The 25,450-nt window shown below is 40.5% G+C and overlaps 2 protein-coding genes and 1 long non-coding RNA gene across 5 annotated transcripts in view; 1 reads left to right on the forward strand and 2 right to left on the reverse strand.

The window, feature by feature from the left end:
* The window catches only part of slc2a9l2 (solute carrier family 2 member 9, like 2), a 91,172-nt gene extending 76,725 nt beyond the window's left edge, over positions 1–14,447 (reverse strand). The window contains exon 1 of one of the 3 annotated variants that reach the window (XM_060893044.1): positions 14,375–14,447. In XM_060893044.1, the coding sequence (XP_060749027.1) occupies positions 14,375–14,432 (58 nt within the window). In that variant the 5' untranslated portion in view covers positions 14,433–14,447. Of the gene's footprint in view, positions 1–9,072; positions 9,141–10,392; positions 10,499–14,374 lie in introns of those variants that run through there. The other 2 variants (XM_060893043.1, XM_060893045.1) reach the window with 2 other exon arrangements.
* On the forward strand, positions 5,221–10,366 carry LOC132861490 (uncharacterized). Its single transcript, XR_009649945.1, has 3 exons — positions 5,221–5,391; positions 5,618–5,709; positions 6,691–10,366. It is a non-coding gene; the product is annotated as an uncharacterized LOC132861490 (long non-coding RNA).
* Positions 14,448–17,941: 3,494 nt separating the features above from the next.
* The window catches only part of wdr1 (WD repeat domain 1), a 13,753-nt gene continuing 6,244 nt past the window's right edge, over positions 17,942–25,450 (reverse strand). The window contains exons 6-15 of the mRNA XM_060893042.1: positions 23,928–24,005; positions 23,254–23,334; positions 22,388–22,621; positions 22,220–22,309; positions 21,812–21,966; positions 20,292–20,379; positions 19,883–19,993; positions 19,519–19,692; positions 19,149–19,293; positions 17,942–18,805 (exon numbers count right to left, since the gene is read on the reverse strand). Coding sequence (XP_060749025.1) covers positions 18,699–18,805; positions 19,149–19,293; positions 19,519–19,692; positions 19,883–19,993; positions 20,292–20,379; positions 21,812–21,966; positions 22,220–22,309; positions 22,388–22,621; positions 23,254–23,334; positions 23,928–24,005 — 1,263 coding nt within the window. The 3' untranslated portion in view covers positions 17,942–18,698. The remainder of the gene's footprint in view (positions 18,806–19,148; positions 19,294–19,518; positions 19,693–19,882; positions 19,994–20,291; positions 20,380–21,811; positions 21,967–22,219; positions 22,310–22,387; positions 22,622–23,253; positions 23,335–23,927; positions 24,006–25,450) is intronic.

A 25,450-nucleotide genomic window follows, 5' to 3' on the forward strand; every position in this document is an offset into this window, starting at 1 on the left:
ACACACTATGAATACACAATGTATTTACTATACATAATGCCTTCCAAATTCATCACACACCTCATTCCAGTATGTAAATATTAGTGTTCATTGTCATTACTGTCCCTCGATCTGAGGGAGAGAGAGGATGAGAGAGAGAGAGAGAGAGAGAGAGAGAGAGAGAGAGAGATAAAGAGAGAGAAAGCGACATGGGATAACAGGGAGAGAGATAAAGAGAGACATAAAAGAAGTAGGAACAGAGACAATGGGAAAGAGTGAGAGAGAAAAAAAACAGAGAGAGAGACTTGATGAAATTACAGTCTGAGAGGAAGCAGTCAGTGTAAAGCGTGGGCACAGGGAACTACTCCAATTTACTGATACAATAACATATCTGGAATCATAAACTCACCTTTATTTGTTTAGTTCTCTCTTTAAACATTTTATTATAATAGTAATGTACCAATACAATTTTATGTCACATTCATTCATACCACAGCTCTGGCTAAACCACATGACAATGCAGATCAGATTAAAAAAACAAACCAAAAAAAAAAAAAAAAAAACAGACTGGAATGGAAAGAGATGGCAATAAAGAGAGAAAGAGGCTGATATGGCATTTACAATAATTAATATTGCACATCATCGTCTCGGATTAGGGATTAGGGGAGAGAGAGAGAGAGAGAGAGAGAGAGAGAGAGAGAGAATACAGAGAGTGAATGAGACAGGGAGACAATGAGATAGGGCCGATATGGCATTTATAAACATCAATATCACACACAGTTGTTTCTGCTTAGCTGAGAGAGAGAGAGAGAGAGAGAGAGAGAGAGAGAGAGAGACTAATATAGCACTACTGCCACCTAGCGAACCTGCATGCAGTGGAGCTTCACTGAACACCACACACTCCTATTACTCACTGCTGTATTGCTAGACTTACTGAAAGTGTGTTTATATGACGGTCACTTTAATACAGTCCGTTCTGCTATCCTTCAAAATAATGCTGCTTTTTAGGTCTTCAAGTTATTCAAAAACTAGCTGCCTAGCCAAACCCACCTTGTCAAGTCAACTTCTAAATTGTGTCCCTAATTTCATACTGTGACCCCCAAAATGTCTTTTTCCAACATCCTAACCAAATTTTCCACTGGGATCCCCATGTTGCCCAAATGACTAGTGCCCACATATCACCACATAGCACCCACACCATCACAAACACACACCACTTTCTATTGGTCCTCCATAGTTAAAGCATAGTAACCTTTTATTGGTCTACATATCCCACCACATCAACATCCTTTGGATCCCCCATATCCTTCCACATTCCAACAACCTTCTTGCTGCACATATCCCACCACATCCCAACTTCCTTCTGGACCCCATAATCCCACCACATCCCAACTTCCTTCTGGACCCCATAATCCCACCACATCCCAACTTCCTTCTGGACCCCATAATCCCACAACATCCCAACTTCCTTCTGGACCCCATAATCCCACCGCATCCCAACTTCCTTCTAGACCCCATAATCTCACCACATCCCAACTTCCTTCTGGACCCCATAATCTCACCACATCCCAACTTCCTTCTGGACCCCATAATCCCACCGCATCCCAACTTCCTTCTAGACCCCATAATCCCACCACATCCCAACTTCCTTCTGGACCCCATAATCTCACCACATCCCAACTTCCTTCTGGACCCCATAATCTCACCACATCCCAACTTCCTTCTGGACCCCATAATCCCACCGCATCCCAACTTCCTTCTAGACCCCATAATCCCACCACATCCCAACTTCCTTCTGGACCCCATAATCCCACCGCATCCCAACTTCCTTCTGGACCCCATAATCCCACCGCATCCCAACTTCCTTCTAGACCCCATAATCCCACCACATCCCAACTTCCTTCTAGACCCCATATCTCACCACGTCCCAAGTTCCATGTTGTCCCACGTTCAAAATTTTCTTGTCTCTCTCCATCTCAGTCTCTTTTTCTCTGTTGAAATCTCTTTTTGTCTGCCTTATACTGTGCAGTATATGTCCCTGGTTGTGGTTAAACATGAGATTTTGAAGGGCAGCTGCTAAATCCCGTCCCATCACCTGACAATTCTGTTTGATCAAACAAGTAAAACACACACTCACATACACACAGATATTGAACTCACAGAGAATTCCACCCCCTGTGTCGGACAGTGGATCACCTTTCTCGGCTATCTGACGCCTCTGTTCTCGGAAACTGCAGAAGTTAGACAGAAAGAGGACAAATGGAGTGGTTGCTGCGGTTTTCCTCAGAGAATGTGTACGTGTGTGTGTGTCAGAGAGTGTTACCCTTGATAGCTGAAACTAGAAAGCAGTTGAAAAGATAGCAATTCGTGAAATTCTATACTGTAAATCAATAGGTCAGGTGTGTTCAAGCTAGATAAACTCTCCAGTGTTCATGTGGTCTCTCTCTCTCTCTCTCTCTCTCTCTCTCTCTCTTTCTCACGTTCTTATTTGCTTTTTTAGAAAATAAGAAGCATATATGAGCCACACATCACACACATTAGCCTTAATGCAACTCAACCAACCAAAAAAAAACAAAAAAAACAACAACAAACCAACCATCTGTTCAGGATAACAGATCACAGGACACTTCCTACAAGCAAGCATGATTAGATCTACAATAAGTGTCAAGGTTACTGGGTTCAGGGGTGATGAAACCAAATGTTTTGGTCCCATCAGTATGAAGGACAAGCAACAGAAAGCCACTGTAAAACATGCTGATGGATCAGCGATGCTTTCAGAGTCTCTTATGAAGCTTAATGTAATCATCATCATCAATACAGCATATCATGTCGGAGTATTTCATCAAAAAACATGGTTGCCTGTGTCAGAAAGTTGGACGAAACCTTTGACAAGACAACGATCATCCAGATCACACCTCGCTATCTATATTGTATAGGCAATGTTTAGCTCTGATAGTGAAAGTCTCTCTGCTTATTGTAAATTGACAAGCATCCATCTGTGTGCTGCACATGATCGCTGCACTGTACACTAATGACACGACTAAAACCCTGAAGGAAAACAAAGCTCCAGTAGAACAAAGCTTACCAAGAAAAAAGTCCAAGCGCGACCAAATCTCTCATACGCATAAAGGACACATTTTCTCACGTTATAAAAGAGTTAGTTCCGGTCCACTAATTCGATTGGCTGAATGGTGTAAATGAAAATGAAAAGGAAGAAGGGATGCCTGACGGATTTAAGGCTATTAAAAAAATACAAAAAAAAGCTCTTGATTTTACTTGGTCTCAATGGGGACTAGGGTTGCAAAATTCCAGGAATTTTCAAGGCTGGAAACTTTCCATGGGAATTAACGGGAATATATGGGAATTAACGGGAATATATGGAAATAAACTGGGCATTTTAAAAAATGCAGAGTTGCCTATAAAAATGAACTTAAATGTAGTTAAAGAAATCTTGCAGCATAATTTTGTTTAAAACAACAAGATTTAAGGCAATTTAAGTTGACTTGTACCCTGCATTCCTTAACTGGAGGGCCATCGAGGCCAAACCCCCTGCATGTACTTGCATTCTTCCATAACATGCACAGTAACACTTTATTTTAGGGTCATTTAACTAGTTGCTTATTAGCATGAATATTAATAGAATATTGGCTATTTATTAGTACTTATTAAGAACATATTAATGCCTTATTCTGCATTACCTTAGACTACATTCTTAATTGTACCCAATACCTAAACTTAATAACTACTAACTCTTATTAAGCAGTAAATTAGGAGTGTTACCACATATAATTTGATGACCCTCCCTCACACACTCACTGAAATAAAAACAATCCTCCATATATCACTTAAGGGGGGATTCACCTCCATTTTAAAGGCCTTGACTTCCACAGAAGCAGAGACCTAATAAGCTTGAGAAAAAAATGCTTCATTTTACATTTTGATTGGGACTTTTTTAGAAGGGCAAGGGTGGGGGATGCTTTCATTTTACAGCAATCATAGGGAAATATGTTTATTACAATTATTAAGTTTATGATGTTCATTACAAGCATAATAATGTTTATTATTTATGCTTTTGTGTTACTCAATGAAAGAATCAGTTTAAAGCTCTACTTCCAATTCAATCTTACAATCAGTCAAGACGTCATTTTTAAAATTTGTATTACCGTGCATGCATGTCTGCTTATGACCAAACAAAATGTTTATTTATGTTTGTATATGACCCCAGGTCCACCAAGCTGCCACTGCTGGGCCCCTGAGCAAGGTCCTTAACCCTCAGTTGCTCAGTTGTAAGTCACTCAGGATAAGGGTGTCTGCTAAATGCCGGAAATGTAAATGTAGATATAGTTTATATACATTTCCCTATATTTCCAAATAATTCCCATAAATTCCTGTAAATTTCCATAACTTCCCGTAAAGTTTCCAATATTGAATATTCCCAAAATTCCCCAGATTAAGTTCCCGTGGAACGTTTCCGGAAATTTACCGGAAACTTTCCGCCCGCCCCTTTGCAACCCTAATGGGGACTAAAGGGCAAAAGCGCTCTCCAGGAAAATCCTGAAGCATGAGAAAGGTCCATGCAGTTAAGGTAAATAAGAACAGTGATAAGAAAACATCATTCAAAGGGCCAACCTTCGAAGAGAGAGAGAGACAGAAAGAGAGAGAGAGAGACAGAAAGAGAGAGAGAAAATGGTAACATGGTAACATTTACTTATATCCCTAAAAAAATAAAATAGTAAGAAAGAAAGAAAAAAGTTAAGTATACAAAAAAAAAACATATCCAAGTCCATCCTACAGGAAAATACCTTAAATGTTTGTACGTTCATGGTTTTGAATCTTATATATTCCTAACAATATATCCATTGAAAATGTATTCATTGGAAAGCCAATAAAAGATATTAAGAAATCAAATCAAAATCAAATATATTACATCGTGCATCGTTTTTTAACCTGATTAGAACAACCAAGCTTCAAAAACACTAACAGCAGCAATTTCTACACTGTGGTAGATTTTGTGGCTTTAAGCAGCTCCTTGTGATGAACTGCTGCATGCCTCCTAATAAAAATCATGTGGTTTTACGACGTTTCATTAAAAACAGATCCCGTTTTCAGAAGCTAGCAAGAACTTTCTTTTGCCCAGGTGAAGATTTCAAAATCAGTGCAATATTTTCACAGTTGCCTCAGCACAGTTTATTGCTAATAATTTACTACACTGTTGAGGTGGGGTCAGGGGGGGTATGAGCCCGATGTCTGGTGTAAATAATGACTAGTTGAAATCCTAGGAACAGAAAAGATTTACAGTCCACCGACTGCTGGAGACACTCATTTCCTTCACGGTGGGTGCGTCTCAATCAGCTCCCTAGTTCGCTAGTCAGGGCGCTGATCAAGGAGTCGGCCAATTTTACTTCGACAAACGTAAGTAGCTTGTTATTGATGTTGTAAATAATTACTTACGTTAGCGTCTTTAAAACGTCTACACTCTATATACGCGGGTTGAGTCTTATGACTTGTTGAGTTTAAGAAAAATAATCCAATAATTAGCTTAACACCCTGCTTGCAGCACTTGTGATTAAACCAACTCATTTAGATTTTAGGTATAAAAAAAACAACAACAATATTTTAGAGGTTTGTGTTTTTACAGTGACTGAAGTTACAACTTGTGTACGTGACGTACTGATTTATCAGCTGGTTGCGACACAACCCATGTTTGCAGGGCAAAGTCACAGGTAACAGGTACAAATCATTCAAAGCCTTGTTTTATCGTGCCTGGGGCAATAAATGTTTATCTTTATTACATGTTATAATCTTTGAGCAAGTGATTAGCAGTGCATGTGTGTCCGCTATGTAGAATTATATTACATATAAAGTGAGAACTTGATTTGTTAACCACTTAGGAATCCCACCTATAGCGTGATAGCACAAAGCTCGTCTGCATAATAGCTTAGATTTGCTAACTGTAACTGGCGAGAGAGAGAGAGAGAGAGAGAGAGAGAGAGAGAGAAAACCTGGAACCTGATCAGCACTTTAAAACACAAATTTCATATTTATCCATTTTCCAACATGCGCACTCAGTCTCAGAGACAAACACTGAAACCTAACCTTTCCCCACATGATGAAAACGCTTCATCCTTCCCTAGGCTCCCATCAAAATGACTGACTCACACACTCACACTCACTCACACTCACTCACACACACACACACACACACTCACACACACCTTTCAAGCAGCAAAACACCAGAAATTGCTGTTTTAATTGCTGTCCAGTAATAAGGGAGCAGTTAGCATGATCTCATCTGCATAATGCTAACAATCTGAAGTCACACATTTAGTTACCAAGAAAATAAATTCTCTCCCCCCCCCCCTCTCTCTCTCCCTCTCTCTCTCTCTCTCTCTCTTTTGTGAATCAGCATAATGTCACTTGCATAATATGAAGCAGTGAGCGTAATTGACTGCACAAAGAGGACTGGAGAATGCTAACAAGATGGTTTAGAGTTGTAAAGTTGTAGCCAAGATGAAGTTTCAGTCATTGAGGTTTGGGTTTATTACTAATCTGAAGCCATGAATACAAAGTAGCACCATGATTCTACTGCTCCATAGGCAAGACACATCAATTGTGCTGTATGATGGTCCTCAGCCTGCCAATAACTTGTACTGTACATTGTGTACAAAGTTAATGATTGTCTTTCTTCCTTTTCATTTTTCATCATGCAAGTACGAGTTAGCAGATGCTTTGTTCCAACAAGAGGATGATTCAAGTGCACTTCAAGTACCCGGATGATTCACTTACTCAACTGAATAAAATGTGGGAGTTTTAAGTAACAGGAGGGGGGGCTACCACGTACTCACGCTGGATGAGAAGCTGGCCAATGACAATCCAGTGGACATCTTACAAAGGTATTAAATTAGGTGGTTTTATTTTAAAAAAAATGAAACCACCCAATTTAAGACCTTTGTCCCAGGAGAAAATGTTCACCTTAAAAAGTACATTTCTAAAATTAAAACAAGAAGAGTTTTATATTATATGACTACACAGTAAAATATAGCTGCAAGCAGCGATGACGGACCAATGCACGGTGGGCAAGTGCATCAAGTGGGTAAATATCAGTGGACTATTTTATGTTGTTACTGACCCATTTGGGGACTGTAGGTAAATGAAACCCCACATTTTAGACAAATGGGGGCGCTAGTGAGCCACTTAAGAGACACACCTTTGTCTGACCTTTTTGTCCACACTTAACAGCCGACAAATGTGATGTATGTGTCAAATTTCAAGTTCATCTAAGCACGCCAAAAGCCTTAAATATGCCTGAAATAAAAGTAAACTTTGACACGATGCCATGGCAACATTCATTCATTCATTCATCTTCTACCGCTTATCCGAACTACCTCGGGTCACGGGGAGCCTGTGCCTATCTCAGGCGTCATCGGGCATCAAGGCAGGATACACCCTGGACAGAGTGCCAACCCATCGCAGGGCACACACACACTCTCATTCACTCACGCAATCACACACTAGGGACAATTTTCCAGAGATGCCAATCAACCTACCATGCATGTCTTTGGACCGGGGGAGGAAACCGGAGTACCCGGAGGAAACCCCCGAGGCACGGGGAGAACATGCAAACTCCACACACACAAGATGGAGGCGGGAATCGAACCCCAACCCTGGAGGTGTGAGCCGAACGTGCTAACCACTAAGCCACCGTGCCTTTTCGCATCTGCAATATTCGCATCTCCAATATCTCTGCATCATGGTGGCCAAGTGTGGTCTCAATTGCATGAATCCCCTAGGAGGAGTATTTAAAAGTTTACCGCATGCAGCTGACAAAAAATCCACCTTTGTGACTGACACACTTCCTGGGGCCTGTTGGTGGCGCTATGTCCGAGATTCACAATAAGCACATCGATGCGATCGGAATCCTTGGCCGAACATACACACCGCGTGTAATCACAATAAGACATTTTTTGCTTTAAATATTAGACACTTCCTGTTTCTCTGAATTCGCCATAACTTAGTCGCCTCGCCATGGCAGCACCGTTCGAGATATCAAAAATCCCTTCGCAATTTAGCAAGTGCAATCACTCGGCATCATGTTCACCACGTTTGATGTCAATCGCATGAATTCCCTAGGAGGAGTATTTAAAAGTTCACCGCATGCACTTATAAAACAATCCAAAATGGCCAACTTCCTGTTGGGCGGAGCTCATAGTTTAGAGCGCGAAAGTGACTCTGAAGTGTGTGCCAAATTTCAAGAGTTTTCGAGCATGTTAAGGGACCCCAATTGGCCAATGTGTGGGGAAAAAATATATATATATATATATAAATAATACTCCCGAGCAAAAACAATAGGGCTTCGCACCATTCGGGGCTCAGGCCCTAATAATATAAAACTCTTCTTGTTTTAAATTCTCACTGAGGGCTAAAACCCCCCTAAAGGTGAAATCCTAGAACCGCCTTCTTATGCCTACCGAAAATCTTACTATTTATTTTTACTTCAAATATTTAAGTACATTAAATATCAGAAAATGACTTTTGATACTTAAGTACAGTAAATATCAGATACTTTAAGTATCCCTTAAACAAAAGTGGCACCTTGAGTGGCATCCAAGATTAATCTTGTCTCAAATGCTAAGACGAATTTTGGCTTAAAAATACTTTTCATGTAGGTTAATAATTTCCTACAATGCCGTTTGTCTACCTGCTCCAAGTGCTTGAACCCTTCTATGTAAAAAGAGCGATGCAGCAGCGCTTAAGTACTTTACTCTGTCTCTCTCGTCACCTTCTTGCCAGTATACTCTGACAACGCTCTGCTGACACATCACACAGATCTCATAGACTGTTGGCACGAGACCAACGAGCTTGTGTAGGAAAAGGCTTCACAATAAGTTTGACTTGACCGCGCATGTTAAGACGAGTTCGTGAAGCGAAGGTTCGACAGTGGCAGATGGACCTTTTCAACTGTTTCAACCAGCGACGGGCAATGAAGCAGACAGCAAAATGATAGCTGAGAAAATCTCAAATGAACACACACACACACACACACACACACACACACACACACACACACACACAAATAGTTCTTAGGCTACTTACCCTTATGAAAGAGAAGGCAAAAGAAATTTGACTGGCACATGAATGAATAAACCTCCCCCTCTCTCTCTCTCTCACTCAATCATTAACTCAGGGAGAGCTATAAGATGTTGAGCAAAATATTAAACATGACAGAGAGAGAGAGAGAGAGAGAGAGAGAGAAACAGACAGACAGAGACAGTGCGTTAAACCACAAAGGAGAAGAAGTTTATGCAGCTCTGTTACAACGTCTGTAAAACATAAAAATATTGGAAAACTGTCAGCTGAGATAACCATAACAGAATGTTTTCTTAGCGTTAGAGTTATTACTGATGTATTTTATTTCATCAAATAATATGGGTATATGGTAGCCTAATGGTTAAGGTGTTGGGCTACCAATCGGAAGGTTGTGAGTGCTATCCCAGGTCCACCAAGCTGCCACTGTTGGGCCCCTGAGCAAGGCCCTTAACCCTCAATTGCTCAGTTGTACAAAAATGTCGCACTGGATAAGGGCGTCTGCCAAATGCTGTAAATGTTAATAATTTTTATTTAAAAAAACATTTTTTTTAAATTCCATGGAATCTGGAACAAACGAAGCAGAAGTTGTAAAAGTCTTGTCCGGGTTTTTGGACTTTTTTCCTGCAGCACGTGTGTGTGAAAGACGGCAGACACATGCGTTCCTCTGAGTGTGTTCTGCTGCACTGTAACACCATCCTTTTCCATCTAGTCTGTGGGAGTTGGAGAGTGATTGACCTGTCTTTAGTCTTCCTGTCAGCTCAGACCACCAGTCTGGTCATTCTCTTCCAATCTCTTTCATTAACAAGGTGTTTCATCCTGCAGTCCCTCTGCTCACAGGTCGTTTTTTTGTCTTTCCCCTCACCCTTCTGTGTAAACTCTAGAGACTGTCGTTAATGAAAAATCCCAGGAAATACCCTCGAGACAGTCACAGAGATCAGAGATTTTTTTTTTATCATTCTGATGTAAAGATGAACTGATCTCCTGACCTACATCTGCATGAATTTATGTGTTGTGCTGCCACCTGGTTAAATGGTTAGAGAACTGCATGAATGTGCTGATGTTCCTAATAAAGTGGAAAATGAGTGTATAAAGTGATAATACGTGACAATGTTATTCGCATTTAAATGAAGAATTGAGGATGCATGTTGAACATACCCTTAAATGTGCTCACACAACACACACAGCACCAGGTTAAACTTTTTGAACCATCATTAAGTAAAACATTGCAGCAGTGTGACGTAAACACACACCCCAACACACACAGTCCAGGAAAGCAAACACACGATCAAGTCGAATAAGATTTTCACACAAAGTTCAGTAACTCACCCAGCGGTTCAGTTCCGAGTTGGTAAATCTGTGTGATTCTGTTTCCCTGATCTCTCTCCGCAGTCACATGAGGTCCATTAGTGTAATTCATTTTAGTTTCTGATCCCTCCCACCATTCACATATGAGCACCAAACCTGGGGAACAGCCAAGAGCAAGACTATGCGTAGAGCTTGGCTATTTATGCTAGACATTTTGGTTGAGAAGACAGGTTTGCCTGGTTAGGTCACATTGTGCTCAATGCCTCTTGACTTACTGACATGGATTCTAAGGGCCATGAACATCCCGTCATCCCGGAAAGTGTTGTCTAACACCAACGCTCTAGAGGGCTTTATACATTGTCCTTAACCTTGCTGTTCTAAAACCCGGCTAGAGGAAGGTTTCACGCTTGTGACGTAAAAAGCAGACTCAGCACTGCGCATTACCCGGGGTTATAATACAACAGCTAGATGCTTAGCAAGAGACACCAATTTAACATCTACTTTTATTATTATGTACCCTACTAGCATGTGTATTATTAAATAAACAACCTTCTTTTCCGTCTTTGTGTTCTCAACTTCTCAGGAGGCTTCAAACAGCCGAGGAGGATTTACATACATACATTTTTCCCACACAAGACAAACCCTTATTTAAAGCAGCCATTCGCTGCGTTTATTTGATCACTGGCGCTAGCAAAGCATGTATGCAAATAAGAACTATGATTACATACATTTAAACGGTTAACAGTTAACTCCAGGTAAAGTAAGAGCATTGTAAAATGTGAAACAACCCGGGGATCAGTTTACAGTTACCGTGAAAAGCCCTAATGTCGTATTCGATTGGATTAGGATCTGGTAACTGTGCTGGCTGTAGTATAACGGCTCTGTGGTTAGTTGCAGTGTATCGTTGCCTTCTTTTACTCTCTTACCGTTTATCTTGTTACCCAATCATGTTTCCTCTTCAGTGAACCTCGTCAATGTAAAACTACAGCAACCTCAGCATCCTAGAGTCGGCTGGGGTTAATATCTGGGTGTTCTGCCTTTCTACTCATGAACTAAATTATAATAAAATAAAATAAAAATAATAATAATAATAATAATAATAATAATAATAATAATAATAATAATACATTAAAATAAAAAGACTCCGTCCAGGGTGTATCCTGCCTTGATGTCCAATGACGCCTGAGATAGGCACAGGCTCCCCGCGACCCGAGATAGTTTGGATAAGCGGTAGAAAATGAATGAATGAATGAATGAATGAATAAAATAAAAGGATTTCAAAAACTAACTTGCAATACTACAAGAATAAAGTCAATATGCTGCAATATATGAGAATCCAATCGAATATTGAAAATTATTGAGGAAAATCAAAACGCATAATATTAACACGAAAAAGGCATGTTGAGCTTTGATTCTCAATTTTTATATTCCTTTGAGACACTGTCCATTGTTGAAAGCGCTATTGAAATGAAATGAAATTAGAAGTCTAAAGGTATGCAATCATTAAGTATGGCAAACATTCATCTTGTACAGTTTGTGAACAGCAGGATGTGGAGTAATTCTTCCTCCGTTGTTAGCATTGATTTTACTTGCGATGAGTGTGTGTTAGCTATCTGACAGAGAAGGTCAGGTGTTAGAGAGCCTTAAGTGAAGTAAGTAAACCCCTAACACTGGCATAAACACCTCATGGGTACAATAACTCATTGGTGTAGTCACAAAGCCAAAGCTTACCCTTAGACTCACTCACAAGAGCACCACTCAGCTCTGCTTTACAAGGCTAACAGGTTTGCTCTCCTCAGTGAAGCACCTGCTAAGAAACCTGAAAGAGCTCTGGTTATAGGAGGCTCAATCTTAAGGCAAGTGAAATTAGCCAGGCCTTTAGGGGCTCCAGTAGGACCAGTTAAGTGTATCCCGGGAGCCAGTTCACTGGACATAGCAGGTAATCTTAGGGTCTTAGGCAAGCACAGGTTCGCTGAGGTAGTTTTCCATGTAGGACAGCAGTGTCCAATCTTATCCTCAAAGGGCAGGTGTGGGTGTGTGCAGGTTTTCATTCCAACCAAGCTGAAGCCACACCTGATTCCACCGGTTTAATCAGTTGTTCTTGGCTTTTAGTAGACTCTGGTGTGGATTCTGCTTGTTTGGAATGAAAACCTGCACCCACACCGGCCCTTTCCGGATACGATTGGACACCGCTGATGTAGGAGATAGTGATATACGTCAAATCAGAGGTTACTAAGAGTAATATTGTAGAGGTGTGTAAATTTGCAAAGGCGATGTATGATGTTGTAGAATGCTTTGGCCCCATTCCAATGTGCCCTCGCGATGTAGCTTACAGAAGGTTATGGTCACTAAACTGCTGGATGTTCAGGTGGTGTTCTGAAAACATAGATAATTGGAGCACGTTTGAAGACCGTTTGGTGGTATGTGGTAGGGATGTGGTAGCTCAGTGGTTAAGGAGTTGGGCTACTGATCGGAAAGTCATGGGTTCAAACCCCAGGTCCACCAAGCTGCCACTGCTGGGCCCCTGAGCAAGGCCCTTAACCCTCAGTTGTAAGTCACTCTGGATAAGGGTGTCTGCTAAATGTCTGCTAAATGTTTGTGTCCATCAGACTCAGGAAGGTGCTGCTTTCTTGCAGCATACCACATGTGACAATCCAGAACCATGGTCAGGGATCAGACAAACCGCCTAATCTGACTGTCTGCTAGCTGTAATGCGCTGTCTCCGTGGTTTCCTTAGCTAAACGAAAATGTATAAACCAGGGGCATCACTAGGCCCTTTTTAGGGGGGCTTTAGCCCCCTAAACTTCTGCCCAGCCCCCCTAAAAAATTATTTGATTAATTATTTTTGATCGCTTCAGTCCCCTTTAAAAACGCATTTGAAGCGGCGACAAGCTGCGTCATGTTTCGGCTCCTCCCCTGAACTGAGTCTGCGTGGATTCAGCGCGTTTTTCAATCCGAGCAGAGCGAACATCAGAGAGTACAAGGTGTGTGTGCTTTTATTGATGGGTTGCTATGATATGACATCTGCATCGGTGCAGTTCTTGTAATTGCAGTTTACTGGACCAATACACAGTTCGGTTTCTCATCCAATGCGTCTTCGCTGCGTTCAACTTCAGCCCTTATGACAGTGTGATAGTTGTTTTTTTTTCATTTTTTTACAGTGAAATACAGTGAATACAATGGAATAGTAGATTGCAATAAGGTTAGTAGTATACAACCCTACCCTGGGGGCTGAGCACCCCTAAAATGAAAATTCTAGAATCACCCCTGGTATAAACACCATCTTTGAACTGCCGTTGTGTCTGCCAGCTTTGTGCTCAGGTCTTAATCAGTGAACATTTGAAGAATTCAACAGAAATGTATTAGTCTTAAGTCTGTAATAACCTCAGAAATTGCGCTGACCTGTTAGTTCCTCAGGAGCTCTTGGTTGCACAATTTACATTCACTCAACTATAAACTGTTGTAAAAATGACATTATTTACTGTCCAGTGTCACCCAAATGAGGATGAGCTTCCCTTCTGAGCCTGGTTCCTCTCAAGGTTTCTTCTTCCTATCATCTCAGGGAGGTTTTCCTCGCTACCGTTGCCTCAGGATTGCTCATCAGAGATAAACAGTAACTTCATTTTAAACATTATAATTCTATTATATGTTTATATACTTCTGTAAAAGCTTCTTTGAGACAATACCCATTGTTAAAAGCACTATAGAAATAAAATTGACTTGAATTGAATATTAGGACAGAAAGGTGCATATAAGAGTAACGAATGTAAAAAGCGACTTCATTTTCTGGCACAATCACACAAGATTATTAGTATTACAACTTAGAAGGGTTAGAAGAAATAACCAGATGAACTTGGAGGAAAAACTCTTTAATTGAGGGAGAAATCGCAAGCTGTGATCAAAAAGCTATTGATAATGACGTCTGTGAATGACAGCAAGGCTATAACTCCGCCGTCTCTGTACAGCAATCAAGCCCATAATGTATCATGATGTATTGACTCACCATTAGTTTTAAGTTTCTTGCTCGAGTCCAAGACTTTCACTCCTTTAGGACTGATCATTTATCTACACAGCCTCTAATTGAAGGACACAGTCTGGAAAGTCTGCAAAGGTTTCATTAAAAAAAAATGTAATTAAATTATATAAATAAATAAATAAATTTTATTCATATATATATATATATATATATATATATATATATATATATATATATATATATATATATATATACACACACACACAGTTTTGATCTTAGGCTTTTCAGTAAGTTATTTATTTTCCTATAACATTTGTGTTCCTGATATTATTGCATTTAATGAGGCCTCGTTGTATTTATTCTTACAATAGATTCCAGATGTGGTCAAGCTACAATTTTTTGACTAAAACTAGACTAAAATGAAAAGACTTTTAGTCGACTAAAACGTCACTAAGATACCTTGAGTTTTCTTTTGACTAAAACTAGACTAAAATGACATAGCGATAAAGCTTTCCTAATATATATATATATATATAAGATATTTGAATAAGATATTCAAATTTACTACTAGTTTCTTTGCTTTAAATTGACCATTACTACTGTGATATTCTATAGATTATAAATTTTATTAATTATGCTTCTGGCGCCTTCTTGTGGCGAGCTGCTAGTATTACTGTTTAAAAACCAACAAACTAATCAATAACATTGCACTTGTCATGGGCGTCGGAAACAAATAAAAAAAGTACATATACTGTAATGGTTCCGACGCCCATGACACTTGTACTATATATTCTGCGTGAAAAGTAAACACATACTTTATTAAATAATTATTAACTGTACCTGTATAGTTATTCCAGACGTTATAATCCCAGTACAACACAATCTCTACACAATTAGTTTATAAACTCTACTGAAAACTGCACACGCGCCGCCACATCACGTTGGTGTTACCTGACTCCGCCCAGAAGATTAATCAGCGACCAATCAGAGCCTGGTCACGTGCTCAACGCCGGCGTCGCAACCCATCGTTTCAAACAAACTGTCGTGATTGGCTGATGAAGTGTAACGCGCGCAGAAGGCAAACTAATCTGATTGGTTGCCAGATATACACAAAAAGTTCCAAAAAGTGAAAACTGCATAACAAAAATAATTTATTAAAGGAAGAAGGTTAAAACTTACCCATATCACACTTGAGGAAAACATATTTCGTGCTTGCGTCACCTTCAGCAGCAAAAACTCAGCAGCAACCTGCTGAAAACCTTCATTAAGTACCTTTTAAGCTATTTCTTGGTGTCCTTGCTGCAAAACCCAATCAATTTTGAGCTTCAGATCACAAATGGCATGACCTCGCTAACGGTAAGCCGGAGGTCACAGGAAACATGTCAATAAGTTCTCCTTTTGACTTATCAGTCCACAGAACAAACATCTTGCAACTCTTCTGGTAGATCCTGAGCACCGTAATGGTGGACTCACCAATGAGGTCCAATGAATGGTGGACCAATGAATGGTGGACTCACAAACACCGACGTTATCAGACGAGACGGAGGCCTACAGCTCCTAAGACTGTCCTTGGGATCTTTTATGACTTCCTGGTTGACTCAATGCAGCAAATCTCATTTTAATCATTTTGCCAAAAATGTTTTATTTAAGTGATAAGACTGGCTGTTTCTAATCAAACTGAACCCAATCATATTGGATGGAAAACAAATATTGAAGCAGATTTTTTGTGTGCAGAGGCACAACGATGTACTAACATTGTATTCAAAGCGTGATGCAAGGATTATCTTCTTGTCTGAAGGGGTTTGGGAAACTCCATGCTGCCTCTGGGCCCATACACCCAGCTATCACATACAGTGGGGCAAATAAGTATTTGATACAGTGCTGATTGTTCAAGTTTTCCCACTTACAAAAAATTGAGAGATCTGTAATTTCCATCGTTGGTACACCTCAACTGGGGGAAAAAAAAAATCCAGAAAATCACATAGTATGATTTTTAAATAATTAATTTTCATTTTATTGCATGAAATAAGTATTTGATCACCAACCAACCAGCAAGAATTCTGGCTCTCACAGACCTGTTAGTTTGTTTTAAAAAGCCCTCCTATCCTCCACTCATTACCTGTATTAATTGCACCAGTTTGAACTTGTTACCTGTATAAAAAACACCTGTCCACACACTCAATCAGATTCCAACCTCTCCACTATGGGCAAGACCAAAGAGCTGTCTAAGGAGACAGGGAAAAAAATTGTAGACCTGCACAAGGCTGGGATGGGCTACAGGACAATAGGCAAACAGGTAAGAAGGCAACAGCTGTTGGCGCAATTATTAGAAAATGGAAGAAATTCAAGATGACTGTCAATCTCCCTCGGACTGGGACTCCAGGCAAGATCTCAACTTTTGGAGTGTCAATGATCCTGAGAAAGGTGAGGGATCAGCCTAGAACTACACGGGAGGACCTGGTCAATGACCTGAAGAGAGCTGGGACCACAGTCACACAGTCATGGATTAAAATCCTGCACCGCACGCAAGGTCTCCCTGCTCAAACCAGCACATGTCCAGGCTTGTCTGAAGTTTGCCAAAGACCATCTGAATGATCCAGAGGAGGCATGGGAGAAGGTCATGTAGACAGATGAGTCCAAAATAGAACTTTTTGGTATAAACTCCACTCGTTGTGTTTGGAGGTAGAAGAAGGATTAGTACAATCATCCCAAATGTAAGGAATGGGGGTGGAAACATCATGCTTTGGGGGTGGTTTTCTGCAAAGGGGACAGGACGACTGCACCATATTGAGGGGAGGATGGATGGGGCCATGTATCGCTAGATTTTGGGATACAACTTCCTTCCCTCAGTAAGAGCATTGAAGATGGGTCATGGCTGGGTCTTCCAGCATGACAATGACCCCATACACACAGCCAGGGCAACTAAGGAGTGGCTCCATAAGTAGCATTCAAGGTCCTGGAGTGGCCTAGACCTGAGCCCAATAGAAAATCTATGGAGGGAGCTGAAACTCTGTTGCACAGGGACATTCCCAAAACCTGAAAGATCTGGAATAGACCTGTAGACCTATTGTATCAAAGACATGTCATGCAATAAAATGGAAATTAAGTATTTAAAAATCATACAATGTGATTTTCAGGATTTTTCTTTTTAGATTCTGTCTATCACAGTTGAGGTGAACCTGGATGAAAATTACAGATCTCTCCATTCTTTGTAAGTGGAAAATCGGCAGTGTATCAAACACTTATTTGCCCCACTGTATATACTTGAGCTGACAGATGCCCATGATTGGCTAATGGCACTGATTGACAGAAGAGAGTCTGAGAGACCCTTCCACGTTGCCCTGCCCTTTGGGTCCTGCCCTTATCAGAATTCAAACTCCTCGTAACGTCTGTTGTAAAACAAAAATCTCGACCATGTCTGAGCTATCTGGCTTCCACATTAAGTAACAGTCTGTTTATACTCATTATTATTTTCTAAATACCAAGGATGCTTTTGCAAGGTTGTCATAAAAAGACTCGCTTTTTTCATAATCAACACATCCTTTTTAAACATTTCAGCATGCACAATGTAAATACTGCACACACACCACATCATGCATAAAAAGTGTTCAGCTTTATTTCCATCACTTATTATTATTACTATCATCATCATCATCATCATCATCATCATCAGTATGAATCACATCCACTCCAGTGAAAAAGTGGAGGCTTATATTAAACACAACATACATACCCACAATGACGGAGACAGAGGACACAACACCAATGGCTCCCTCACACACACACACACAAATAAATTTCTGGACTGTCCTGTTTCTGCTTTACAACCTGTTATTGCTCCCTGAATGCACACATCCTCTCAGCAGAATGCACACAGACCACGGTCCATTATATAAGCGCGTTACTGTAAGAGAGAACGCTAAAGCTAAACCTCCACCTGAATAAAAAAAAAAAAAATAGATCGATCCATGACAGGGTTTTGTATAGAACATAATGTAAAAATTACCTTGGTGTTAGATCAAGAGTTGTGTTATGATTTAGAAGTGCGTGTGTGAATACAGTGTGTGTGTGTGTGTGTGAGCATAAATGTTGCCCAGATGGAGGTCTCACTCTCACGCCTCTGGAATGTCACACCTTTCATAAAGATGAGAGATAAGGAGCATGTTAACCGACTGAAGGCAGAAAGGAGACAGAGACACACACACACAAGGCAGCTGAGATTACTGGCACACAACCCTTAAAAACAGAGAGCAAGTGAAAGCAAGTCTGAGTGAGAGAGAGAAAGAGAGAAAGACAGAATCCCTACAGCTGTCCCTGTCCCTACAGATCCTGCAAATGTGTGCGAGTGTGCTTAGATTTTTAGCGTCCACTGTTTCACGCATGCGTCGTGAGAGGTTGTGACGAGCGTGCGCCGGTCCAGCCAGGCCAGTCCGCTGACGTGGTGCAACCGGTGAGAATCTGCAGCGCAAACACAACATGGGACATGTGTAAATAACAGAACCATACGAGTCGATATAGATGTTGTCCTTTATTTTCTAAAACACATCCTCAAGCTTCACATCCGATATCCTACATTTCATACATTTTTTCACACCCAGATGTTTAGATGTATTACTAATTTATGACCTGATGCTGTACTTTGTAGACTTTTGAAACTACTGGAACAAACCATTCTAGCACGTGGAAGGGTTGGATGTTATATATATATATATATATATATATATATATATATAAAATAAAATAAAAAGGGCAATAAAATCATACATAGTTCTATGAAAACAATAAGTGTAAGTTTGTGTACCGGGAATTTTGATCCTCTTGTCGGGATCAGTTACGGTCCAGACGTACACCATCATGTCCATACCTCCGGAGGCAAAGTGCTCGTTATCGGGACTCCAGGACAGACATACCACTTTAGCGTGATGCCCATAGAACTCGCCCTTAACCTGCGTACACAAAACACATGTAAGGCTGTGTATGGGTTATGGGTGATATCGAGCTAGATGATACGGTTACTCCAGGTGCTTTCACACGCCGGCTGTGTTTGGAGTGTTTGATTCGGAACCTGCTGTGGTTTGGTTCCTTTGGACATACTGTATATGAACACATTTTCTGAAACAGTACGATTACAGTTACAGCACTTCAAATGGAGAACGGCTGTGTTTATTTACCGCGTAACCGTCGGCAACGGTGTACACGATGATCACTTTCTTCTCGTTTGAGACAGCGAGGAACGCCCCATCTCTGGAATACTGCACATCCGTCACAGGTCCGTTAGTGTCCAGAACCTTCCCATCATCTGTCAAGGTGTTCCCTTGAACTGAGTAGAGATACACCTTTCCATCCTAAACACACACACACAGCTTTAAGAATCGTGGTCCAATTTCTTTATACTTTCAATGTGCTTTCTACATAAATCCTCTCCATCAGACCTCTTTGTTTTAGAAGTAACTGGAAGCTAAGCAATATGTAAAAACTAATATGAAAGTGAAGGTGAAATATGCAAATCATAAACAGCACTCTGCGGTTCCTTACAGCTCCGCCCACTGCCACGGTGCCACCTCCAGGATGAATTGCACCCACTTCAGGCTGGTAAGCCAACTTATCCAGAGCGAACACTTTCCTCTTATCCTTCAACAGCACCACCTAAAGAAAAGAAACCGGAAGTGTGTATTTCAATCTTATATACCGTTTATCACACTATTAGCTCTGAAGCAACTGTTGTGATTAAAGTAAAAGGGGAAATGAGCTAAATGTTACCATGGAAACAACTTCTAGCTAAAAGGAGTATAAAGCTGGGCAAGGTGTGTGTGGATTGTAGACAATGTTGCAGGTTAACAGCATCACGCTGAAACTTTATAGCTTGGTATCTCTTACTAAACAAACACGCAAACAAAAAGTGTGTGTGTGTGTGTGTGTGTGTGTGTGTGTGTATACATGTTACCTGTTCAATACACACAGCTACAGCCAAACCTCCTGATCCGACAGACACAGACTTTGGCTGGGTGTCCATCTTCACCAGGTCAGAAGCACTAAAACACACACACACACACACACGTTATCACTGTGTATGTACTTTTAACAGCAAATTTTTAATCAGGGTTCCCACTCTTTTTTAGAGATCATTTTCCAGGACTTTTCCAGGACATTTCAAATTTAGGAAAAAAAGACAAGGATCACAGATTCACAGCCTAAAGTAGTATGTTCTTCTCTCCAGAAGTCTTAAAAACAACGTACACTTTATGGCTATTACTTAACTATAAAATTAGAAAAACACCAGATACACACACAGAGCTCTTTCAAATGAGTCATTCAAAATACGTATTCATTTAGGAATAAAGAAAATGACGGTATTTATGACGTATTTATGGTATTTATTCACTTTCACGTTCTGCTCCGGCTTTGTTTGGAACTACTACTGTATGGTTAGTGAAGGAAGTCACTTAACTTCTTGTTTAGTGAACTGTTGCAAAAATCAATATCACATTTGCAAACGTGTTTTTAAGTTTATGTAAGTAAACCTATTATATGTTACCGGCCTTCGCCTTATGTTTACAACAACTGTGCTGCACTTTGAGCATGCAAATATTTGTTCAATGTATAATTCGCTGTGCATCGCGTCAGTAGAATATCTAATTTTGACTTCTTATATCGCCCATAAAACAGGTTTGGGGACTGTGTGGATGGATTACTTTTAAAGACATTCAACATTTATAAAATAAAAAGACCGCACATATTAATACCCTTTCCTTTCTCAGGCCAATGCCGTCATGCATGCTTTAGTTTGCTGTGCATTCCACTTAAGTGCACATGATGTTCAGATTAACAAGGATAATATAACCTGCTTACCCGTCACCATTTGCTGAAAACATTCGAGCACTTAAACCATTCCTAGCACCTGAAACCGCCAACACAAGACAGCGTCATCCGTCACAGCGAGATCAAACAGCATAACAAAAGACCTGTCAAAACTCAGCGTCCCTGAACAGAGCGCTTTCTGTTACTAATGTTAATCGTTTCGACCGGTCGTAAACTGTTCTTTAAATGATCAAGAACATTTAAAAATAATAATTTTCCAGGACAACAAGATTTTTTCCAGGACAATTTATGTTTTCTCTCATTTTCCATGTGTTTTCCAGGACTGGAACATTGGTCATTAATTTTCCAGGATTTCCAGGTTTTCCAGGACGCGTGGGAACCCTGTTAATTTCTGGTGTAATACCTCGTGTGTGAAAGAGAAAGTGAAAAAGAAAGAAAGAGAGAAATTTAGCTTTATCTATCTTAATTATTGTCTTGAAACAGCAGAGAGATTTATTCATAACTTCATTTGGCCAAATCTGCACTAGATGTGTCTGTTAGCTACGCTGGAGTACCTACGAACTACGACCACGCTTTAGTGTTTCGTTGCAGCTTTTGGAACAGAAATTCGACGGCTAGACTGATCTACACTTGGTGTGTTTTTACCTGTACTCCTTCTTCTTCAGGTCAGTGAAACGAACCGTATCGTCCATGCTGCAGCTCACCAGTCGGTCCGATTCGTCCACGGTGAGCCTAACCACGGAATTGGTGTGTCCTTTTCCTGAGAAAGTGTCGTTCTCACCGCTCTGAGCGTCCCAGTAATGTACACACACATGTTAAGGGGGACAACGGCTAGAAACATGCAACACCACAAAGCAACAATTATCACACAAAAGGGGAATACAGAGTGGGTTTTTTTGGCTATAACACAATAGCAGAGTTAAAACACCTTCACACTTAGAAGTAAGGATATATTCATATTTGGGTAACATGTTATAGGAAATCAGGCAACGACATGGGATTCTTCTTCTATAAATGTTTGACACAAATGAGTTCCTTCATGCGTGAAAGGATATTGATGTGTCCGTCATGGCTGCCGGAGTAGATGATGCTCCGTTCGTCGTCCTTATGCACGGTCACACACTGAATGGATTTACTGTGTCCCTAAACAAATGAACGCAACAATTAATGTCTGATCGGCTGTGAGGCCTGACACTCTTGGCGCCGTCTCGATATGCTCACCTTGATGGTGCGGATCGGGCGGTTCGGGTTGTTCTTATCCAGGTAGTTGATGTATCCGGACAGCGAAATGCTGAGGAGGTGGTTTTTCTGCCACAGGCAACCCAGCTGCTGGTCTAGAACTTCATTGCCCAGTTTAAAGGTGGTCACCGCAGTGCAGCTCGTCATGTCCCAAAGCTTGACGGTCTTATCGCCGGACGCAGAGATAAGCTGAGTGCTGTCTGAACTCCAGCTCACCTACAGAGTTGAGTCATCAATGTTAGAAGCGCTCAGGTCTGACGGGTGTGGCTTTAGTGACTCAGATAGTGATCAGATAACGGCATGTTTATGTGTAAGATATAAGGGGAGGTAGGTTTATGTTTACGTTGGGGAAATGAAAAGGAAATATAGTGCAACCTATAAAAATTGGCTCAGTGGTTAAAGCTCTGGGTTATTGATCAAAAGGATCAGGGTTCAAGCTCCAGAACTGCCAAGCTGCCACTGCTGGGCCCTTGAGCAGGGCCCTTAACAATCTCTGCTCCAGTGGTGCTGTATCATGGCTGACCCTATGCTCTGACCCTCAACCTCGAAAATTGGGATATGTGAAGAAAGATTTTCACTGTGCTGTAACGTATATGTGACAATATAAAGGCTAAAACAATGATCTATGAAAAGTAGTTCAACTGCAATAAACAGCGAACAGGATTTGTCATATATTTGGTTAAATTTGTGTACTTGCAGCACATCCTAGTATTTCCATTTTATTTGGGTGATGACATTTACTCTTGCGCAGAAGCCAAAACAGCAGATAAAATCCAGGCCGTGAATTCATAAAAGGGAGCGAGACGTTTAGCTTCGTAAGCAACACACGTAAGCAAAAAGATACATACTGCGTAAATCCCGCCCTCATGGGCTTTATCTCCTCCCAGCGATCCCAGTTTCTCTGCTGTCTTTCCGTCATAAATAAAAATCTGGAATGAGAGAGAGAAAGAGAGATAAATATAAGACATGGTGGAGACTGGAGGAGAGGAAAGTGTGGAGTAAGGTCTAATCGCATCTATAGAGATCAGTGGGAGAAAGAAAAAAGTGACATTTATACATATAGAATTAAAAACAAACAAACAAAAAAAAACATTGAATAAAGATATGAAGTCTTTGGGCCTCACATTAAAAAAAAATATCACATTAATTAAAACAATTACTTTTTCCTTGTGTGACATGCTTGGTCTTAACACTCACCAAAATTCCAGCATAATTATTATTTTTTTTTACTTCCTTTCTTTTTCACATCAAACCATTTCTTTCCCACCTAATTCACCTTTACTTCAATCTCTCTCCATTTTACAGACATTCATTTCTCCCAACATTTTTCGCTCATTTTGTTCAGCTCTGTGAAAGCTTTAGCTTTCCGTGGCAAGTTCGAACACGCTGTAGAGCGACCGTGCTTTACATTTTATGGCTGACGGCGTTTGTCTGTATGTGAAGAAAACCGGCTTTACTAAGGAACGAGCGGTCAGACTGCTCTAGAGAGAATTACGGCAAAGATGGTGAATGTGTTATTTACCTGTCCATCTGCGCCCGCTGAAACGTAACGGTTTCCGTCTGGAGAAAAACGGACGCAGTTGACAAAGCGGCTGTGATCCTGCAGAGAGAGAGAGAGAGAGAGAGTGAAAACAAATCAGAAACAAAATCAAACGCGTACAGCGGTTTTTTGTATGTATCAGGTTCTTCTATCCTAGTCTCCAATCCATATCACTCAAGCGGCCTAGGCAGCATTTTGTGGTCCGGTCCCTACAAGAGCTACCGAGTCGTCTTAGTTCCTTAACAAACATTCATTTCTCAGGTTAAGGTACAAACAAAACGTACAAAAAGTGCATCCAATCATTCAAACATCAAGGAAGTCTTAATACACCTTTTTTAAGTTACAGCGCCATCTATTGCCCACATTTTTAAGGTTGCACGCAAATCTATTGGGCCTCTGTTCAATTCTATAGTCAAATTAAATGGTTTCATAAACGTTTCTGTATAAAATGTAGGACTAGTTTGAATTGTCCGATTCCACCGGTAAGAGGCAAAGTTGTTCAGAACGAGGAGCTCCATCAAGGACACTGCATGCAAAATGTTAAACCAATCAGACTGACAGTTCTGTTTCTGTTTCTTTTTTCTATAAAAACACCACCAGAGTTCACACACCTGACTTTTTTTTTGCAGATGTCTTCAGATTGGGCCTTTACATAAGCATGCCAAATTTGGTAAAAATCTCTCATTCCAATCAAGACTTCAGCAGTTTAAGTAAAAAAAAAAAAAATAAAAAATAAAAAAAGCCACACCCATTTTAAAATTTTTGGTGCGTTTTCCACAACGTAGAATCAAAAGCTCCATTTTTTTTTTTTCAGCCGATCTTTCTGCACTTGTTTTGCTCTGATTGGACTGACAGCCTAGGATTGGTGCTCAAAAGTATATTTTGAAAAAATCCAATATGGTGGAACATTTTTAAGGTTGCACGCAAGTTCAAAACAGATTGAAGTAACGTGTGAATATCAGTGTTGGGGTGGTGTTTCTACACATTTTCTGCATTTGCCTATGAGCTGTCATTCAAACATTCAAACAAACTCATGGCTGTATTTGCACATCAGAACCGCCGTGACGATTTGTTTGTTAAATGCTCAGGCAAAACAGTGGACTTAAAGACTGAGATGATCGTCGTGTCACGCCACACCATCCAAAGCCACACAGCATAGAACTGGCTGCCTTTTAAGTCTTCTCAAGGTTTCTTCCTGGTGTCACATGAGACGTTTTTCCTTGCCACTGTTGCCAAAGTCTACCTGCCTGCCTATATCTGGATTTGTGTATAGCGTCTCTGTGACCAGGTCAACTTTGCTAAGTAAAAATGATTGTACTGAACTCCACTTCCAGAGGTTCCAAAGGTATATTTTTAACTGACAATAAAGAGAAATTCACTTTTCAAATGTAAACAAATGTTTGACATTAACCATCCCAGCTCGTTTGTATACAACGTCAGATTTGTCCGAGTCCAAATGACACGCTGCTCGATTTGATCAGGATTCACTCAGATTTGGATCATCC

Source organism: Tachysurus vachellii, chromosome 18 (assembly GCF_030014155.1).
Source record: "Tachysurus vachellii isolate PV-2020 chromosome 18, HZAU_Pvac_v1, whole genome shotgun sequence".
NCBI classification, from domain to species: domain Eukaryota; kingdom Metazoa; phylum Chordata; class Actinopteri; order Siluriformes; family Bagridae; genus Tachysurus; species Tachysurus vachellii.